The sequence below is a fragment of the Balearica regulorum genome, chromosome 5 (assembly GCF_011004875.1).
Source record: "Balearica regulorum gibbericeps isolate bBalReg1 chromosome 5, bBalReg1.pri, whole genome shotgun sequence".
NCBI lineage: Eukaryota > Metazoa > Chordata > Aves > Gruiformes > Gruidae > Balearica > Balearica regulorum.
The window spans coordinates 38,942,970-38,957,347 of NC_046188.1; the positions used below are offsets into that span (position 1 = coordinate 38,942,970).

Genomic DNA, 14,378 nt, shown 5'->3' on the forward strand with positions numbered 1-14,378 from the left:
TATAGACAACCCTGCTCTCACGCACAAGTATAGCTGTCTTTCCAAAACTCTGCTTGCCTTTGTTAAACCTTCTCCCTTTCTCTCTTTCTCTGGAAATACTCTGTCCCAGCAGAAGAATGACATGCTTAGCATTAACTTCTGCTGCACTTTCCCAAGTAGTGTACACATAGTCATCTGGCTGGTGAGCCCTAAGATCTGCCTATCCTGCCCATCCAACCCACAGCAGGAGATGGGATACAGGTCTAATGTGAACTGCCACACTCTAACAACTGGAAACATCTTTTCTCCCAGCACCACCACCATCAGGAACTTGAAAAGTTGAGATAAACACATTGTAAAGACAAAAAAGGGCAGGCCTGGAGCTGGCTGTTGGCATGACATCAACACAGGTCTCCAGAGGCATTCCCAAAACTGGACTCCAGCTCTTATTGCTGTAGAGATTAGACCATCCTACTTAAAATACTAATACTCAGCAAGAGCTTCTAGTGTCCATATAATCACAGAGTGAAGCTCTTAGGGCTTCTCTGGGCTCAGTTCAGAGCTGATCAGAGCCTCTCACTGCTCTAACTGTACAGCCTCCATCACCTCAGAGGAGAACACGCTCGTGCTTGGTGTTCTGGTGGTCTGTCCTGCAACACCTGACAACCCAGCCAGAACAAGGGCAGTCGGAGAACTAAGTGCCAACATTCATTTCCAAAGGGAAGAGAAAAGAAAAACACCAAGTCCGACAGCTAGTTCAGAGCAACTGAGGGGACACAGCTGAATTAATAAATATCAGTATCTGCTGACACAGAGCAAAAGCAGCATTTTTTCTATGACAATTGCTTTTGTGTCACGGCAAAAAATGCAAGCCAGGTACAAATGCTAGGCTGCTGAGAGGTGGTGATGAGGGATGAGAGGGAAGAAAACTTTACCAAAGGGAAACATGGCTGGAAGACTTGGACACAAACACAAGTATGAAAGCTTGGTGAATGACTGGCAATCATTCACATGCCACTTTGTCTAAGTACCCTGCCTGCTTAGCAGAGTTGCTCTTTACTAAGAGTGCCAGCCTAGGAAAATTGCTTTTGGCAGCCAGGTAAGAGGTATACAGCTTGCTTTATAGTGAAGTTTGCCTGCAATCAGTTACAGCGGCAGCAGCAAGGACAAAAGCTTTCAAATTTGACAAGGAAAGTCATTTTGAGTCTGCACAACATTGCTCTTCATCTAAACCAGTGTACCTTCTCAATGTACATGGATCCTTCTTCAAGGAAGCTTTGAAAAGCCTAGAGTCCCCTTCAGCTGCACATGGGGAGAGACAGAGCAGAGCTCCAGAGAGGACACGTACCAAGCACAGCAGCACGGATGCAGCATGAGTCTGCCTAAAGCTAGTCATGAGGAAAACCCTCAGGACAAAGGTATAGTTAAGGCCCTCCTTCAGACTTCTCCACGTAACCCTTCCCTTGAGGCCCCAGCCTGTGGAACACTGTCCCATTAGCAAATTACCTGCTCTTTCTTTCAACCTGAGTAGAGAAAGATGACTTCCAGAGGTAAAACCCACACCAATAAACTAGGAAGGAGGAGGGGAGACTGGCTCATAAAGCTCACCTGACCCGATTATTACGCTTGTATCAGCTTCTGCCAGCAAGAGAACAGATGAAGTTTACTGACCATTCAGATAGAATCTACTCAGTACTACGCAACATGCTGATAACATGTATTTAAAAAAAATAAAATCAATGCTACACACTATCAAAATGCATATGTTAAACAGATAAAGAATCCAATAATCAGGAGATACCAACAGTTACTGAAATATCATAATCATGAGGGGAAGTTGCCTCTGTACCAAACCCCATTCAGTATTTCCACCAATGATCTCGTAGAAGAGAAAACCAGTCCTGCTAAAGATAGTGGACTGGTAAATAATACAGCAGACACAGCAGACAGAGAGTAATCTGGGCCTGTCAGGGCACACAGCCAATACAAATAGGAGACGCAGTCATTCAACAAAATGAAGTCACCTTCACCCATACCATGCAGGTCACATCTGGGTATGGATGAGAATTTAGAAGTCAGGACATACAGGCACTTAACATTCATGTCTAGTTCATTCACTGTGGCCAAAAGGGATTGCTCTTTTGATGTACAAACTGGAATTAAGAGAATTTACCTCTCGTGTGGCAATGGTGTTTATTCTGCGGTTTACAGATTCCTTAGGGCACTTGAGAGAGCAAATGAAGAAGGGGAAAGCTGTATACCACTTCCAAGAGATTTGTAAAAGTTATTTAAGAAAAGCCAGCTCTTAGGAGTTGGCTTAAATTTGCTTTGCATGTGTCTGCACCTTCACAAAAAAAAAAAAAAATTAAGGGTTTGCAGATAAAAATTATATGGAAAACTTCTAGTATATGGTATTGGCATGCTCAATAGTGAGACTCTGCACGTGGTTGGGGTGTCTGGATTTTACAAAGCGAAGCAGAAACACCAGAAAGGGTGCAGAAAGCCACAGAAACTACTCCAAGAGAGAAAATATCTTACACTGAGAATCTTACAGGGCTCAGTTGGCTTCATTTCTTAAAAAGAATGTCAGAGGTAAAGCAATTACAACACATAAATCCCCTCACAGGGAGGGACTATCAATTATTAGAGGCCTCTTTAATCTAGCACAGAACAACCTAACAAACCAGTTGTTGGAACCTAAAGGCAAACTGAAAGCAAGGCACCTTTCCCTCCCACACACTCCTCTCTAGTTTGTTTTAATTAAAAAGTGCCAGAAGTAGTGCATCCTCCTATCTTCAGATCAAGTCTGGCTGCTCTTTCTCACTGTTATGCCTAAGTCAAATATGTATTATTAGCACATACAATTCAGGAGACTCTGAGAGACACAAATGCCTAGAATATACAGGAATTCAAACCACATGGATTCATCTTTAAACTATGGATATGAAAATCCAGGCTTCAGCAGGTCAGTAAGTTCACAATAAGGTTGAAGGAACAGATGAGTATGAGAGAGAAACATGGAGACAAGTTTCAGCTGCCCTCAGGATTAACGGCAAATGAGTGCTTAAAAAACCCAAACTTCTAAATTACAGTTAGGATGCTTTTTATGTTTGTCTTCAAGATTTCAACTTATCTTTTTTTCAAAACCCAGACATTTAAGTTGTAACAAAAGCTATTTACAAGTATTTACAAGCTGTCCTCATTAGATGTTTTTTTTAAAATTTCCTTATTCTGCAGTGATAGAAAATGTGTATACAGTATTCAGTGTAAAGATGAAACTCAAGGCTACAGAAACCACACAGTGGAAAAGACTTTGGAAAACACACAAAGCATTAGGTGAGACAGTCTAGCTGCTGAAAGTAATATGAGCCACAGCTCACAGGAGAGTTTGGGGTTGAAGTGTATTTTCCACAAGGATTTTGTCAATAAATGGGACAAGAGGTGGCTGGGGATTGGAAAAGGGATTGTTTGACACTCCTCAGGCACAGGTTTGAAGGCGGCAGACACAGAAAGGTGTTCCTGAGGGTTAGACTGCATGGTTTAAATTCCGAGTAAAAACTACTATTCAGATTTCTGGAAAAGCCACTGAGTTAATGCTGTGGTACTAAAATTATTCAGTAACTGTGAAAAGAAATCCAAAGGAACACTATGCACCGGAAGGGCCTTTTCTTGCTCGGCAAGCCGCATCAATTATCTGGGCATTAGGTATAACCCTCCCCCCATAACAAACTGCCTGCAACACAGATGGCAATCATCTCTGAACAGTATCAACATCCCAAAGCTGAAAGGTAAAAAACCCACAAAAACACAAAAACCCAAAGGCTTTGCTATCTCTGCTTACTTCAACGGGAAATGAGTAAAACTAACCACTCCCTTCTGCAAGCCCTCATCCTCCTGGCCTGTTCCACATACTCTTTCTCACAGAAACTCGACTCAGGCAAGAACTAACAAGAGGTTTGTCCCAGACAGACCTTTTTCTTACTGTTTGCATCTTTATTCTGATGGCTGTGATACAACGGCATCAACTTCTAAACATCAGTCTTAATCCACGCACGTGCTCTATGTGGACACCACAGCCAAATATTCAGAGCAGGTCACAGACAAGCGAGCTCTTCATTTGCACCTGCAAAGATCTGTCGAACAGCAGCCCTTCTGCTATCATGCATAACTGGTTTGCAGGCAAGTCACTGCATGTATCGGCCCAGGCCATCCAACACCAACACACGTTCACCAAACCTCAAGTTTGTTCCCAAAGTCCCCTAAGAACATTGAGCAAAATTCCTCCTGTTTCCTCCTCCCCTTACACTAGAGCAGTTTATAGGCCAAAGCAAGATTTCATGTGGTCTAAGTGCTCTGAAACTCCGTGGTGATTTAGCAATGTCATGTATAATGGCATACCATTTCTATCTCCAGCAGACAGCAGAAATACAGCCCTGAGCAAACACACAATTTCAAATAGATCAGCAATGCCCTGCTAGAATAATAAAGAATAGAGATAAGTAAAGCACTGAGGCACCAGTTTTTCTTTGTTTGAATACATATATTGCATATTGGATTTTTTTTTTTTGGCACTATACAGATCAGACCACGCATTTTGCTTTTCTTTTACAAAAACAAGAAAACACATTGATTTCTTGGAGACAAGAGAAACATATCTTACCCCACAGAGCTCATGTCAACTGGGGCATTTAAGACCATTCAAATCACAGTGAGGAGATGAGATCCTCCAAGTAAATTCAGCAACACGCTTTCCAGAGCAAGGGTCTTTCCCTTTGGTTTACTCGCTGAGCCTTACCCTTGCTTACACCTGCCAGTCTATCTCCTGAACGCCACATCAGTCCTCACAAACAAGCAATAGCCAGGGTGACCCCAGCCTCCTCTCGGCTTCTCCCTTTCAATCATCATAAGATTTTCTGACTGCAGAGAGCAAGTTAGCTTCTACAGAAAACTTTATCTAAAGTATTCCCCTCAAAAAAAATAACCCTCAAACCAGACTTTTAACCTGAGAGATGCAGTCTTCAACCCACTTGACAGGTAGAGGGACTATTGCTTCATTACTACTTTAAAGACTCTTCTGCAGCTTCAGCATGTCCAAATCTCTTGCCACTGCTTACCTTGTGATTCAGTTGCCTGCCTGTCTCTCTCCAGTACACTAGCATTTTGTGGAAAGCTTTCTCTTACACCTCCGACCCAAGAATGAGCAGTCATTCTGACAATCAAAGTCTTTTTCTAGCAGCAGGCTATCTTTCCAGAACTGGTAGAATATCTCACCAATACAGCATATGACTGTTAAATCAGCAGCCACACTGATGATTTTACCTGTGAAACCACAGATTAGATTTTAAACATTTTTCTTAAGGCATTTATTTAGCAACAACCAACAAAAATTCAATGGAAAAAATAATATACCCTCCGCATTGCTTCTCTTTATTCATGGTTCAGACAGGGATCATTAGTTTCAAGAAAAATTCAGTGGAAACAAGGCAAAGCCTCTGGTGAATGTTTTTGATTTAAACCCACTCCAACCACCACTCCCTTTAACCAAAAGTCACATCTTAAAACATGGAATAGATGAGGGTGTTTGAAAGTTCATGGTGCAAAATAGAGAGGGATGGCAAAACCTCCTCAGAGTAGTAAAAAAAACCAGCTATCCCACTCTATACATGAACACAGTCATCTCCCTTCCCCTTTTCCTCTCTGCTTCCGTTCACCCTGCAACAAAATCAATATATAAAGAACATCAGCAGCAGCTTATGATAGGCAATGATCCTTTTTGACGTCAGTCTGTGATAAGAGCGTTGATTCTCATCTTTAAATTACATCATAGCTGTGTAAAATACGCAGTGATATCCAAAACGTGAACTCTTCACATCCGCTGTCGATACCTCAGCAAGATCCAGACCGCTGCCGCAGCAAGCGCTAGGCCTGGCACAAGAATGGCTGCTAGAGGAAGCCCACCTGATTCTCCATCGCCTCGATGACCCACAGGGCCATTTTGTGGCTGCAGCTACAAGGAAAAAAAGAGTATTTGTGTCAGAGCCCATCACAGGAGAGCCCCCAGTTCTGTGTCAGGACCAGGTGGTTCTGTAAGGATGTGCAAGATGGTTTCCCCAGGTACCTACACACTCCACACATGGGAGGGTTAGAACGGCTTTGGATGGACTGAGCGTTACCACAGGGTATCACTACCAGGCACCCTCTTGCTTCTCTGCCACATGTAACAGCTGGAGCAGGGTACATCTCATACAGCAGCAGCGACGACACACACATACACAGTCACCCCTTGATGCACTTCCCACCACACCATTTCCTGGTGTCTTTACCAGGAAAAGGGCATCAATAATTCTCTCTGTTCTTCTTACCTGCCCTGTATGCTGGTCCAGAAGACTTACTCCTTTACTAAGGGAAGTAGAAAAGGGGCCTCAAACCACCTCTCCCCACCAGCATGCTTCGGGCTGATCAATATTTCCTTTGTCAACTTGCAATGCTAGCCAGGGATGTTCAAATTACAACAGTGGATTAGGGATTCCTCTCCTTCTATATCCAAAATGGTGCCAGTATATTTAAACTATAGCAGCCCACATTTGCTCCTTTGTGGTGGGCTGCACACACATCTCAATATTAACATGAGTGATGACCTCTGAAACAACAGGGAAGTTTTGCCTCCAGTGTGATTTTGGCCTCTGAAACAAAACTGGAGAACTTGAGATTCTGCCTTCACAGACAAACTTTTGCCCCTGAGAAAGGAGATCTGTGAGAAAACACACCATACTCCAGCAAAACAAAGACCTGGGGACTTCTCTGAACTCACCGCTTCACTGATACTGTTACAAACAAGTAATGCATGGATGATTACAGCCTGGTCAACTAGAGAAGGCCGTAGTTCAAACAAAACCTTTATATGCATAATTCACACTGAGCACCTGGACATGGTATTTTTCTGAAAGAAGAGAGCTATCAATCATAGAAACCAATCTAAACTGAGCCAGAAATAACCCTAAGAAACAGGTAAAACATACCCTGCGCTGAATTTTCAGAGACACATCATAGCCTGCGTTCCTGAATAGTTCCACAGCATCCTTGTGCCGCAAATCCTTCAGGTCTTTGCCATTGACCTAGAAAAAAGGAAAAGGAGACCGGTTGCTGAAGGGCAAAAAGCAAATTTTTAATGATGCAGGCTAACATAGGAAGGATAGGAGATAAAAATCTTCCTCTTTCACCAAAGTCTGCATTTGGGGCATGATACTATAATCAGCAAGATCCATATTCATCCATTCATATTATAGATGCATTTTTATATGTTGAGATAGAACATGAGAAACTCCAAGCCAAAACACAGACGTACTGAAAGAACTACCTAGAAGCAAAATCAGAATATGAGAAGACAGTTGTGTCAATAGCAACTTCTTATGCTGTTGCTTTACTGGAAACAAATCAAAGGTGTAATTCTGACAGTTAATGAAAATAAAAGAGCAGCTACAGAAGAATTATTATTATTATGAGTCCCTTTCCCACATTGTTCCCTCTACTGGTCTACCTTTGCAAACTTGCTGTTTGAAAGAGTGTTGTAAACATAAATCTAAAAGCACATTGATGCAACAAAACAAAACAAAAAAAGACTCACATCCACTTGAAAGTGTTATGATTTTTCTTAATTTAAAATAATATCTCATGGCAGAAGGTTTTATAACCTACTTGATTTCATTCAATAACTGATGATATTCATCCTAATTTTTTCTTTTTCATCCCCATTACTCCTAATTGTATCCCCTGAGATCACATCCAGTGCCTCCTTTCTCTTGGTATTTAGACTCCCGAAATGCAAGTATGTAAATATTAAACTGTCAAGAAAAGACAGGATAATATTCTCCGATCAAGTTAATATTATTTTCTGGATCAATAACAGGCTCCAACTAGTGCAAGGCACTCTGTAGAGGTTAAAAAGATTACATGTGGAACACAATAAGCAATTATAAAATAAAATTAAGGAGTATTAAAAGATCATGTATCACAGTAGGAGAGGCTACTTCTTCACTCATCACTTTGTAAAGCATATTGTCTTGTACGATTGCCAACTGTCTGAAGAAGCAGTGGAACTGAACCTCAGTACTTTAAAATATTTTTCTCCAAAGAGAAGCAGCCTGTATTATTCCTGATGAGCTGAAATTAAGAGGTTTATGGCCTAGAAGTTTTATAGCCTAAAAATTCCCCTGAGCAAAAGGATCAGTAATCACGGACTACCAGTCAAAAAATGGAAACTTAGAGGTGGAAGACCTTTATTTACACACGTGTAAATGATGATCCATTGTGAGCAAGAGAAGGTCTGAAGGTACTTAGGGAGGCAAGTCACAGAGGAAATACAAATGCAGCACCAAGGAGCGTTTCTGAGATAAATCAAGAAGGCAGAAGAGATGGGCCCATGTGTAGAGGCACTCATCTCCCTAGTGCTCAAAGCTCTCCCCAGATCCCCAAGATAGCTCCTCCATGGAGTTTGCTCAGCATCATCTAATTGCATTCATCACCTCCTTCGATCTCTGTGCACTGCGGTGGTAAACCTGCATCTCACATCACATCACTGACCACAGCATTTCAAGAATACACGGGGCGATAGAAGAAAGGGCTTACCGATAAGATTTTATCTCCTTCTTGTAATCGGCCATCAAGGTAAGCTGCCCCATCCTTTTTGATCCGGCTGACATAGATGCTGTTGTCATTGGAAATGTACTGCTGATCTGTCCCACCAACAATGTTGAAGCCCAGCCCTAAGGTAAGCCAAAGAGAAAGCTGATGAGAGAAAGCTCAAAGCTTCAGACATTCTTGCTGTTGTTGGGGACTGTACCCTCCCATATTGCCCTGTTTTCTCCACCATACTAAAACTCACAGTACACCAATCTTCATGATCCTTTCCAACCATCACTGTCTAGAAAGGTTATTCTCATGAAACTGGTCTTGAAAACAGAGGAGAGACCTGGGCCTGAAGGCCCAGATGCTTCATTCCATAAAGCATCCATGAGCCATTTTGAGGTGGGCGTTGGGGAATACCGAGGGAAATGCCATTGTTTCTGAGATGCTGACTCAGCCCTCAGCAGGAATACACCTCTTCAGCACAGGATGAAAGGAAAGGAAAGCATTCTGCATTTCACAGCAGGCTATAGTAAATCATTACCTTTGAGCAACAAGAAATCATGCCTGACAAGCATTTCATGAGCTGGGAAACAAGAGTTAGGAAAAGCAAGGAGCATTAGACCTTGTCTACAGATGAGAAACAGGCAAGCAGAACTGTGCTACCAGCTCGAGGGCACCTGGAGCTCAGAAGGCTCCCTTTCCACATCTCAGGAGCTGGAACTGGCATCTTTCACCTCCAAGAATAAGATTACCTTAGAATTCGAATTGTATGTAATCACTTTGTTCTGCTTCAGGAATTCAAAACATGACAGAAAATAAAGACAAAGTTCTGGGATTTAAGGCAAAATGAAAAAGAATACACATACATTAAACAGAACTGATGTCTATTTCACATTTTTGTTATGTTTTGTATTGTTCTTTAAAGTAAGCCTCGATGACAGATCTCGAGCTGGAACCAGCTGCTGGATTAAAGTGCAGTTAAAGATTAAGACTTCTTGTTTCATCAAAATCCAGAAGAACAAATTTAATTCAAAAACTGGAAAATCACAGGTTATGAGAGTACCTTCCCCACTGCACATGCAGATAGGTTTCTCTGTAAATAATATTATGTGACGAGGGATGGGAAAGATTCCCTAAGAAGAGGCTTGCAGTGAAAAAAGAAAGGTCAAGGAAAAGGAACAACAAAAAAAGAGAAGCAAATATACAATCAAAGTAATGGAGGAAAAATAATCCAAAACCTATTGTCAAGAACACCTGGAGGCAAATTCTCCCCGCGTTCAGCAAGGCCAATTTATTTATTTTCTCTTACTTTCTTACTTTCTCTCAAAGCTGGGACTAGAACCTTTGAGAAGGAGATCTGCAAATGAAAGTAAAACCACCTTGTGCCTGCTGGGAAGCAGCATTTTAAATCAGTCATAGGAGATCAAAGGATGTACAAGATGAGTCATGCTATTTTAAGTGTACATCTACAGCTGGGAAGTAAAGAAATATTAACAGCAATATTGCCACACCTTTTTTTTTTCCCCTGCTCTTCCTGGCAGCTTCAGACAAATGAGCAAGAAAATGGAAGCAGCAGCACATTGAAGAAACACTCACATTTCACAAAAATGGGAAATAGACATCAGCTAGACTAATATCTATCCCAGAATGGAACAGTTGTGCACTGTAACACACCCTTCAATGGGAATTTAAACAAAAAAAAGAAAAAAAAAAAGGAAAGAAAATCCACAAAATTATTTGCCACGAAGCCAATAATCTGTGAACAGAGGGAATCAATACTACAGAAAGTATAAGGTTTAATCAAGATTTATGAAAAAGCCAGAAAGAAAGAATCAGTTTCAGAATACAGTGATTCTCTCTCACATATATAAACCATATTCAAATATATATATATATATGAAAGAGTATATATTTTGCAAGTTTTCATCCACAATTGGAAAAATAATCAAAATCACAGCTTTCATTAGCAGAGGCAATATAAGATAGGAGCAGATCTTCGTGACAAAAAGAGGCAGCAGATCTTCGTGACAAAAAAGAGGCAGCAGCTCACGCTAGACCGAGTACTCACAGGGCTTTTTCACTGTGTCTTTCCTTTCCAGCACTTAAACTTCCACTCTGGCTAAAAATATCTTCCCTGACATTCCTTGAGCTCTCTGCTATTCTCTCCCTTCCAGTTCATGCAGCCTTAGAAAGAGACACAGCACAACCAAGAGAAAAGGAGCAAGGGGAAGAAGAGAGCACATGGTACTAAATCCCTTGTCTACAAGGGACCAGAAGTGGAATGGCAGAGCCTTAAAAGCAGGCTCTGGGCTCAACTTCTGAACGTCTCAGAGGCTGCAGACCTCCCTATGCCTCATTTACCGCCCTGAAACTTAAAAAGTCCCTCAAAAAGACATTTTAAAAAATCATGGTTGGCAGGATTAGGAAAAGAGAGATTGAATAATATTGCAAATTGAACTGATGAAGTTATTTAGTCTTCCGTAAAACCAGATTTTTCTGTCTAATTTCAGCATAGTACTTCAGAAGGAAATTTGAAAAAGAGACATACACACTATTTTGCCACTGTAAATATGTTCACCTCTTCAGCAAACTTTTGCCAGAGATGTTTAGCATCAGACCTATTTTAAAAAGTTGCAGTCAAAACTCTGATTAGAGAGATTACGGGATTACACTGTGCTTTACAGATAACAGCATTTTGTTCCTTCCACAGAAATGAATAATAATTCACATGGTAAATGCATCAAGGCCATAAGGGGCTGTAGGACCTTCAAATCAAGTGGCATAATTAGAAATCTAACTCTAAAAGTACACAGCCCATCTTAATGACGGGACAAATGCTGCTCGTAGTAATCAGATTTAAATTGCCGTGGCCATGTTGAAGACCTCTCACTTCTTCCCTTCAGCATCCCTTTCCACCTCCCTCAAAATTTTAGGTTCCCAAATGTATGGAAACAGCTTTTCCATCAGAACCAGCTTCATTTAGCAAATAATTTTCACTGACAAGCACGGCTTCATTAGCTTGGGCTCGTGGTTGTGCAGGCAGGGCTACGTAGCTTTCAGAGCAGTGGCCGCTCCGGTGAGCAGGGTAGGCAGAGGGCTGCCCACTGGGCTCACCCTTTGGGTTGCGATCTCTGACACGGGGGCCAGGACCGACCCCAGCCCTGCATGGGAACTACCTTCACCCCAGAGAAAGGAACATGGCATGCACGCCAACGACGAGGGTGCTGCGGGTCCGTGGGGGGCCCGTGGAGCCAAGGCCAGTCAGCTGCCGCACCCAGCAGTTGTGTGGACAGAAGGGCTGCCATGGTTTCTTTCATGCTCGTTTTAATTATAGAGAAGGCCTCGCGCACCAAAATACAGCTCTAGCTCCAAAACCTCCCTGGAGCTTGCACTTCTTTGGAGCCAGGATTTTGCTCCAGAGGCGTACGTTTGGTGCTAACTTGCCACGCTTCTGAAAGTGCGATTTGAATGGCATCATAAATCCTGTAAAAAAACGAGGGTGGACAGGTGTCTGCAGGTTTCCATGAGAGCACTCACTGCTGTGACAAGAAAAGCAAAGCCAAAACAATGCCCCACACGCTGCCATGTTCCCTCTCCGCTCCAGCCAGTGCTCCTCTTACTCGCCACCCCGAAGCCCTCCCTAAAGCTACCCCGAACAACTAACACGAAGCTGACAGCGTAGGGACCGTCACTTTCACTAAGGCTTTTCAAAACGCCCCCTGATTTTGAGTATCCAACACGGCTGAGTGCTCAGCACCTGCCACCTCACTTGAAAGCAACAGGAGCTGCACCGGAGACGGCAGCTCCTGGGAAAACCAGATTTGGGCTGTTTCACCCGAGACACCAGCCACAGCGGGTGCTCCTGGCCGCCGCTCTCACAGAAGACAAAGCCTGACCCAGCTAGCTCTCCCTCACGCAGGTCACGGTCCTTTCCCGCAGCAGTGTGTCCGCCACGGGCACGCCGTGGCAGGAGAGGTCGTCGGGGCCGGGAACATAAGGGCTGCCACACCAGTGCCCGGGAGCGGGCACCGGCCGCGCCGCCGCCGAGACCCCCTCCGCCACCACCCCTCGCTCCTACTCCGGCCTCCCCGTCCCGCCGGGGGCTGTGCAGGCCTCGGCGCGGCTGCCCCGGCCCGGGGAGGCGCTGAGGGCCCGGCGAGGGGCGGCCGCTCCCGCCTTACCTGAGGGTTTGCGGGTGAGCCTGATGACCTCCTCGGAAAAGCCACCGCCCGCCACGCTGCCGTTCATGCTGCGGCCTGAAGGTGAAGTCGGCTCCCGGAGCAGCCGCTGTCGTTTCCTCGGCCGCCGCCGCCGGAGGGCCGCGCCGCGGAGCGCTGGGAGTTGTAGTTCGCGCCCGGCCGCGCCGCGCCGCCCGGGGACGGGGCCCCGCTGCCAGCCAGCGGCCCCGGCTCGCCGCGGGCACCCGGGCCTGGGGGCGGCGGGAGAGGCCGCGCCCGGGAAAGAGCGCTGGAGCCCAGCAGCGGCCTATGCCCGCGGGACCCGGCCCTCACAGCCGGCCGGGGGGCCACAGCGGCCGCGCCATCAGAAGCGGTGCTAGTACGTGCCCGCAGAGTGGTACAGCCTTCGGGCTGCGGGACCGGGAGGTGCAGCGACCTGCAGAACGGGGCTTCTCCCTCCTGTCTCCTAATGCCCCCTGTGATGGGCTCACACCGCAGAGGTAGAAGAGGACTAGGGAACCCTCCATGTCCGCACCACAGCACAGCCTCCTCTTGCCTGCCACTGCTTTCCCCTGTCCCTACACAGCTTTGTTGGCTAGTTCCACTTTGCTCCCCGCAGTGGAGGTAGGTTTCTGGTTAAGGTTAAGGAGAGAGTGATGTTTTGCTAGGGCAGGGATAGCATGTAAATGGAGAGATGTGTGACCTGCGCCCAGCCCTTTTAATGGGAGCCGATGGGCCACACAACAAACTGACAAACTGATCAGTGATGGGCAGAAGCCAAGGCCCACTGCAGCTAGGTAGCACAGAGAGCATCCATGCCAAGTCCTAGTCATCCTGCGATGCAATAGAGGTAGCATTGGTGTGTAATAACACTATTGCTGCTTAATTCTGAACCACAGATAGCACATGGAACCGCTGTGCTGACCACTGCTGCTGGGAACAACAAATACTTAACTCTGTCCTGCCGAGGGTGTTCGATTTCCTCAACACCACAGAACAGATGATTACCTAGCAATAAAAGGCAAGGTAGTCCAACTTTCTGTCTAACATAGGAGCCACTTGAACTTGGGACTCCTGTACCTCAGGGAGTTCTCGAACCAATAGATTATTGGGAAAAAGATAGCAAGGCAAAACTTATCCCTATTTATTTCCTTATGAAACTTTATCCTTATCTGTTTCAGCACATGCTACAAGTGTGGCAATACAGATAATGCCAACAGGAAACAATGAACAGGGCACAGTGCAATTTAATCACCTAACTGCTTGGCACTAGTGGGATGCCCATGTCTACACACTGCAGGAACTTTTCTGAAGAAAACAAGGACCAGGCGCTCTGGTCTTCAATGTTACACTACTGATTTGTTTGTTCTGTATCGCAGTATGGATGACAAATATTTTTGACTGTATTAGTTCCAAGATTATCTACACTTCTGGATTCTTGAATTTAATAGGGAGAGCCAGCCTGGGTGCTGGATCTCTGGGTTAGAGTACAAGCATGCCACATGCCTTAACACTACAACATTAATGCTTAGCACTCAACTGAGTGTTAGAACACCTGCCTCAGAGGTGGGAGATGGGTACTCAAGCCCCCATTAT

At 44.5% G+C, this 14,378-nt stretch overlaps 1 protein-coding gene across 1 annotated transcript; it reads right to left on the reverse strand.

Moving 5' to 3' along the window:
• Positions 1-5,385: 5,385 nt before the first annotated feature.
• SYNJ2BP (synaptojanin 2 binding protein) lies at positions 5,386-13,100 on the reverse strand. The gene is made up of 4 exons (XM_075754272.1): positions 12,786-13,100; positions 8,605-8,741; positions 6,999-7,094; positions 5,386-5,986 (listed from the first exon to the last, which is right to left on the reverse strand). Exons 1-4 carry the CDS (start codon positions 12,850-12,852, stop codon positions 5,846-5,848), a joined length of 441 nt encoding a protein of 146 aa, XP_075610387.1. The 5' UTR covers positions 12,853-13,100; the 3' UTR covers positions 5,386-5,845.
• Between the last annotated feature and the right edge of the window lie 1,278 nt (positions 13,101-14,378).

Excerpts from the sequence above, each read along its gene's own strand:
- SYNJ2BP (XM_075754272.1), bottom strand. The coding sequence starts at position 12,852 with ATGAACGGCAGCGTGGCGGGCGGTGGCTTTTCCGAGGAGGTCATCAGG. Across the intron at positions 7,095-8,604 it reads AAGGAGATAAAATCTTATCG|GTCAATGGCAAAGACCTGAA; the intron begins GTAAGCCCTTTC and ends CCTTTTTTCTAG. Across the intron at positions 5,987-6,998 it reads CTCTGAAAATTCAGCGCAGG|CTGCAGCCACAAAATGGCCC; the intron begins GTATGTTTTACC and ends TTTTCCTTGTAG.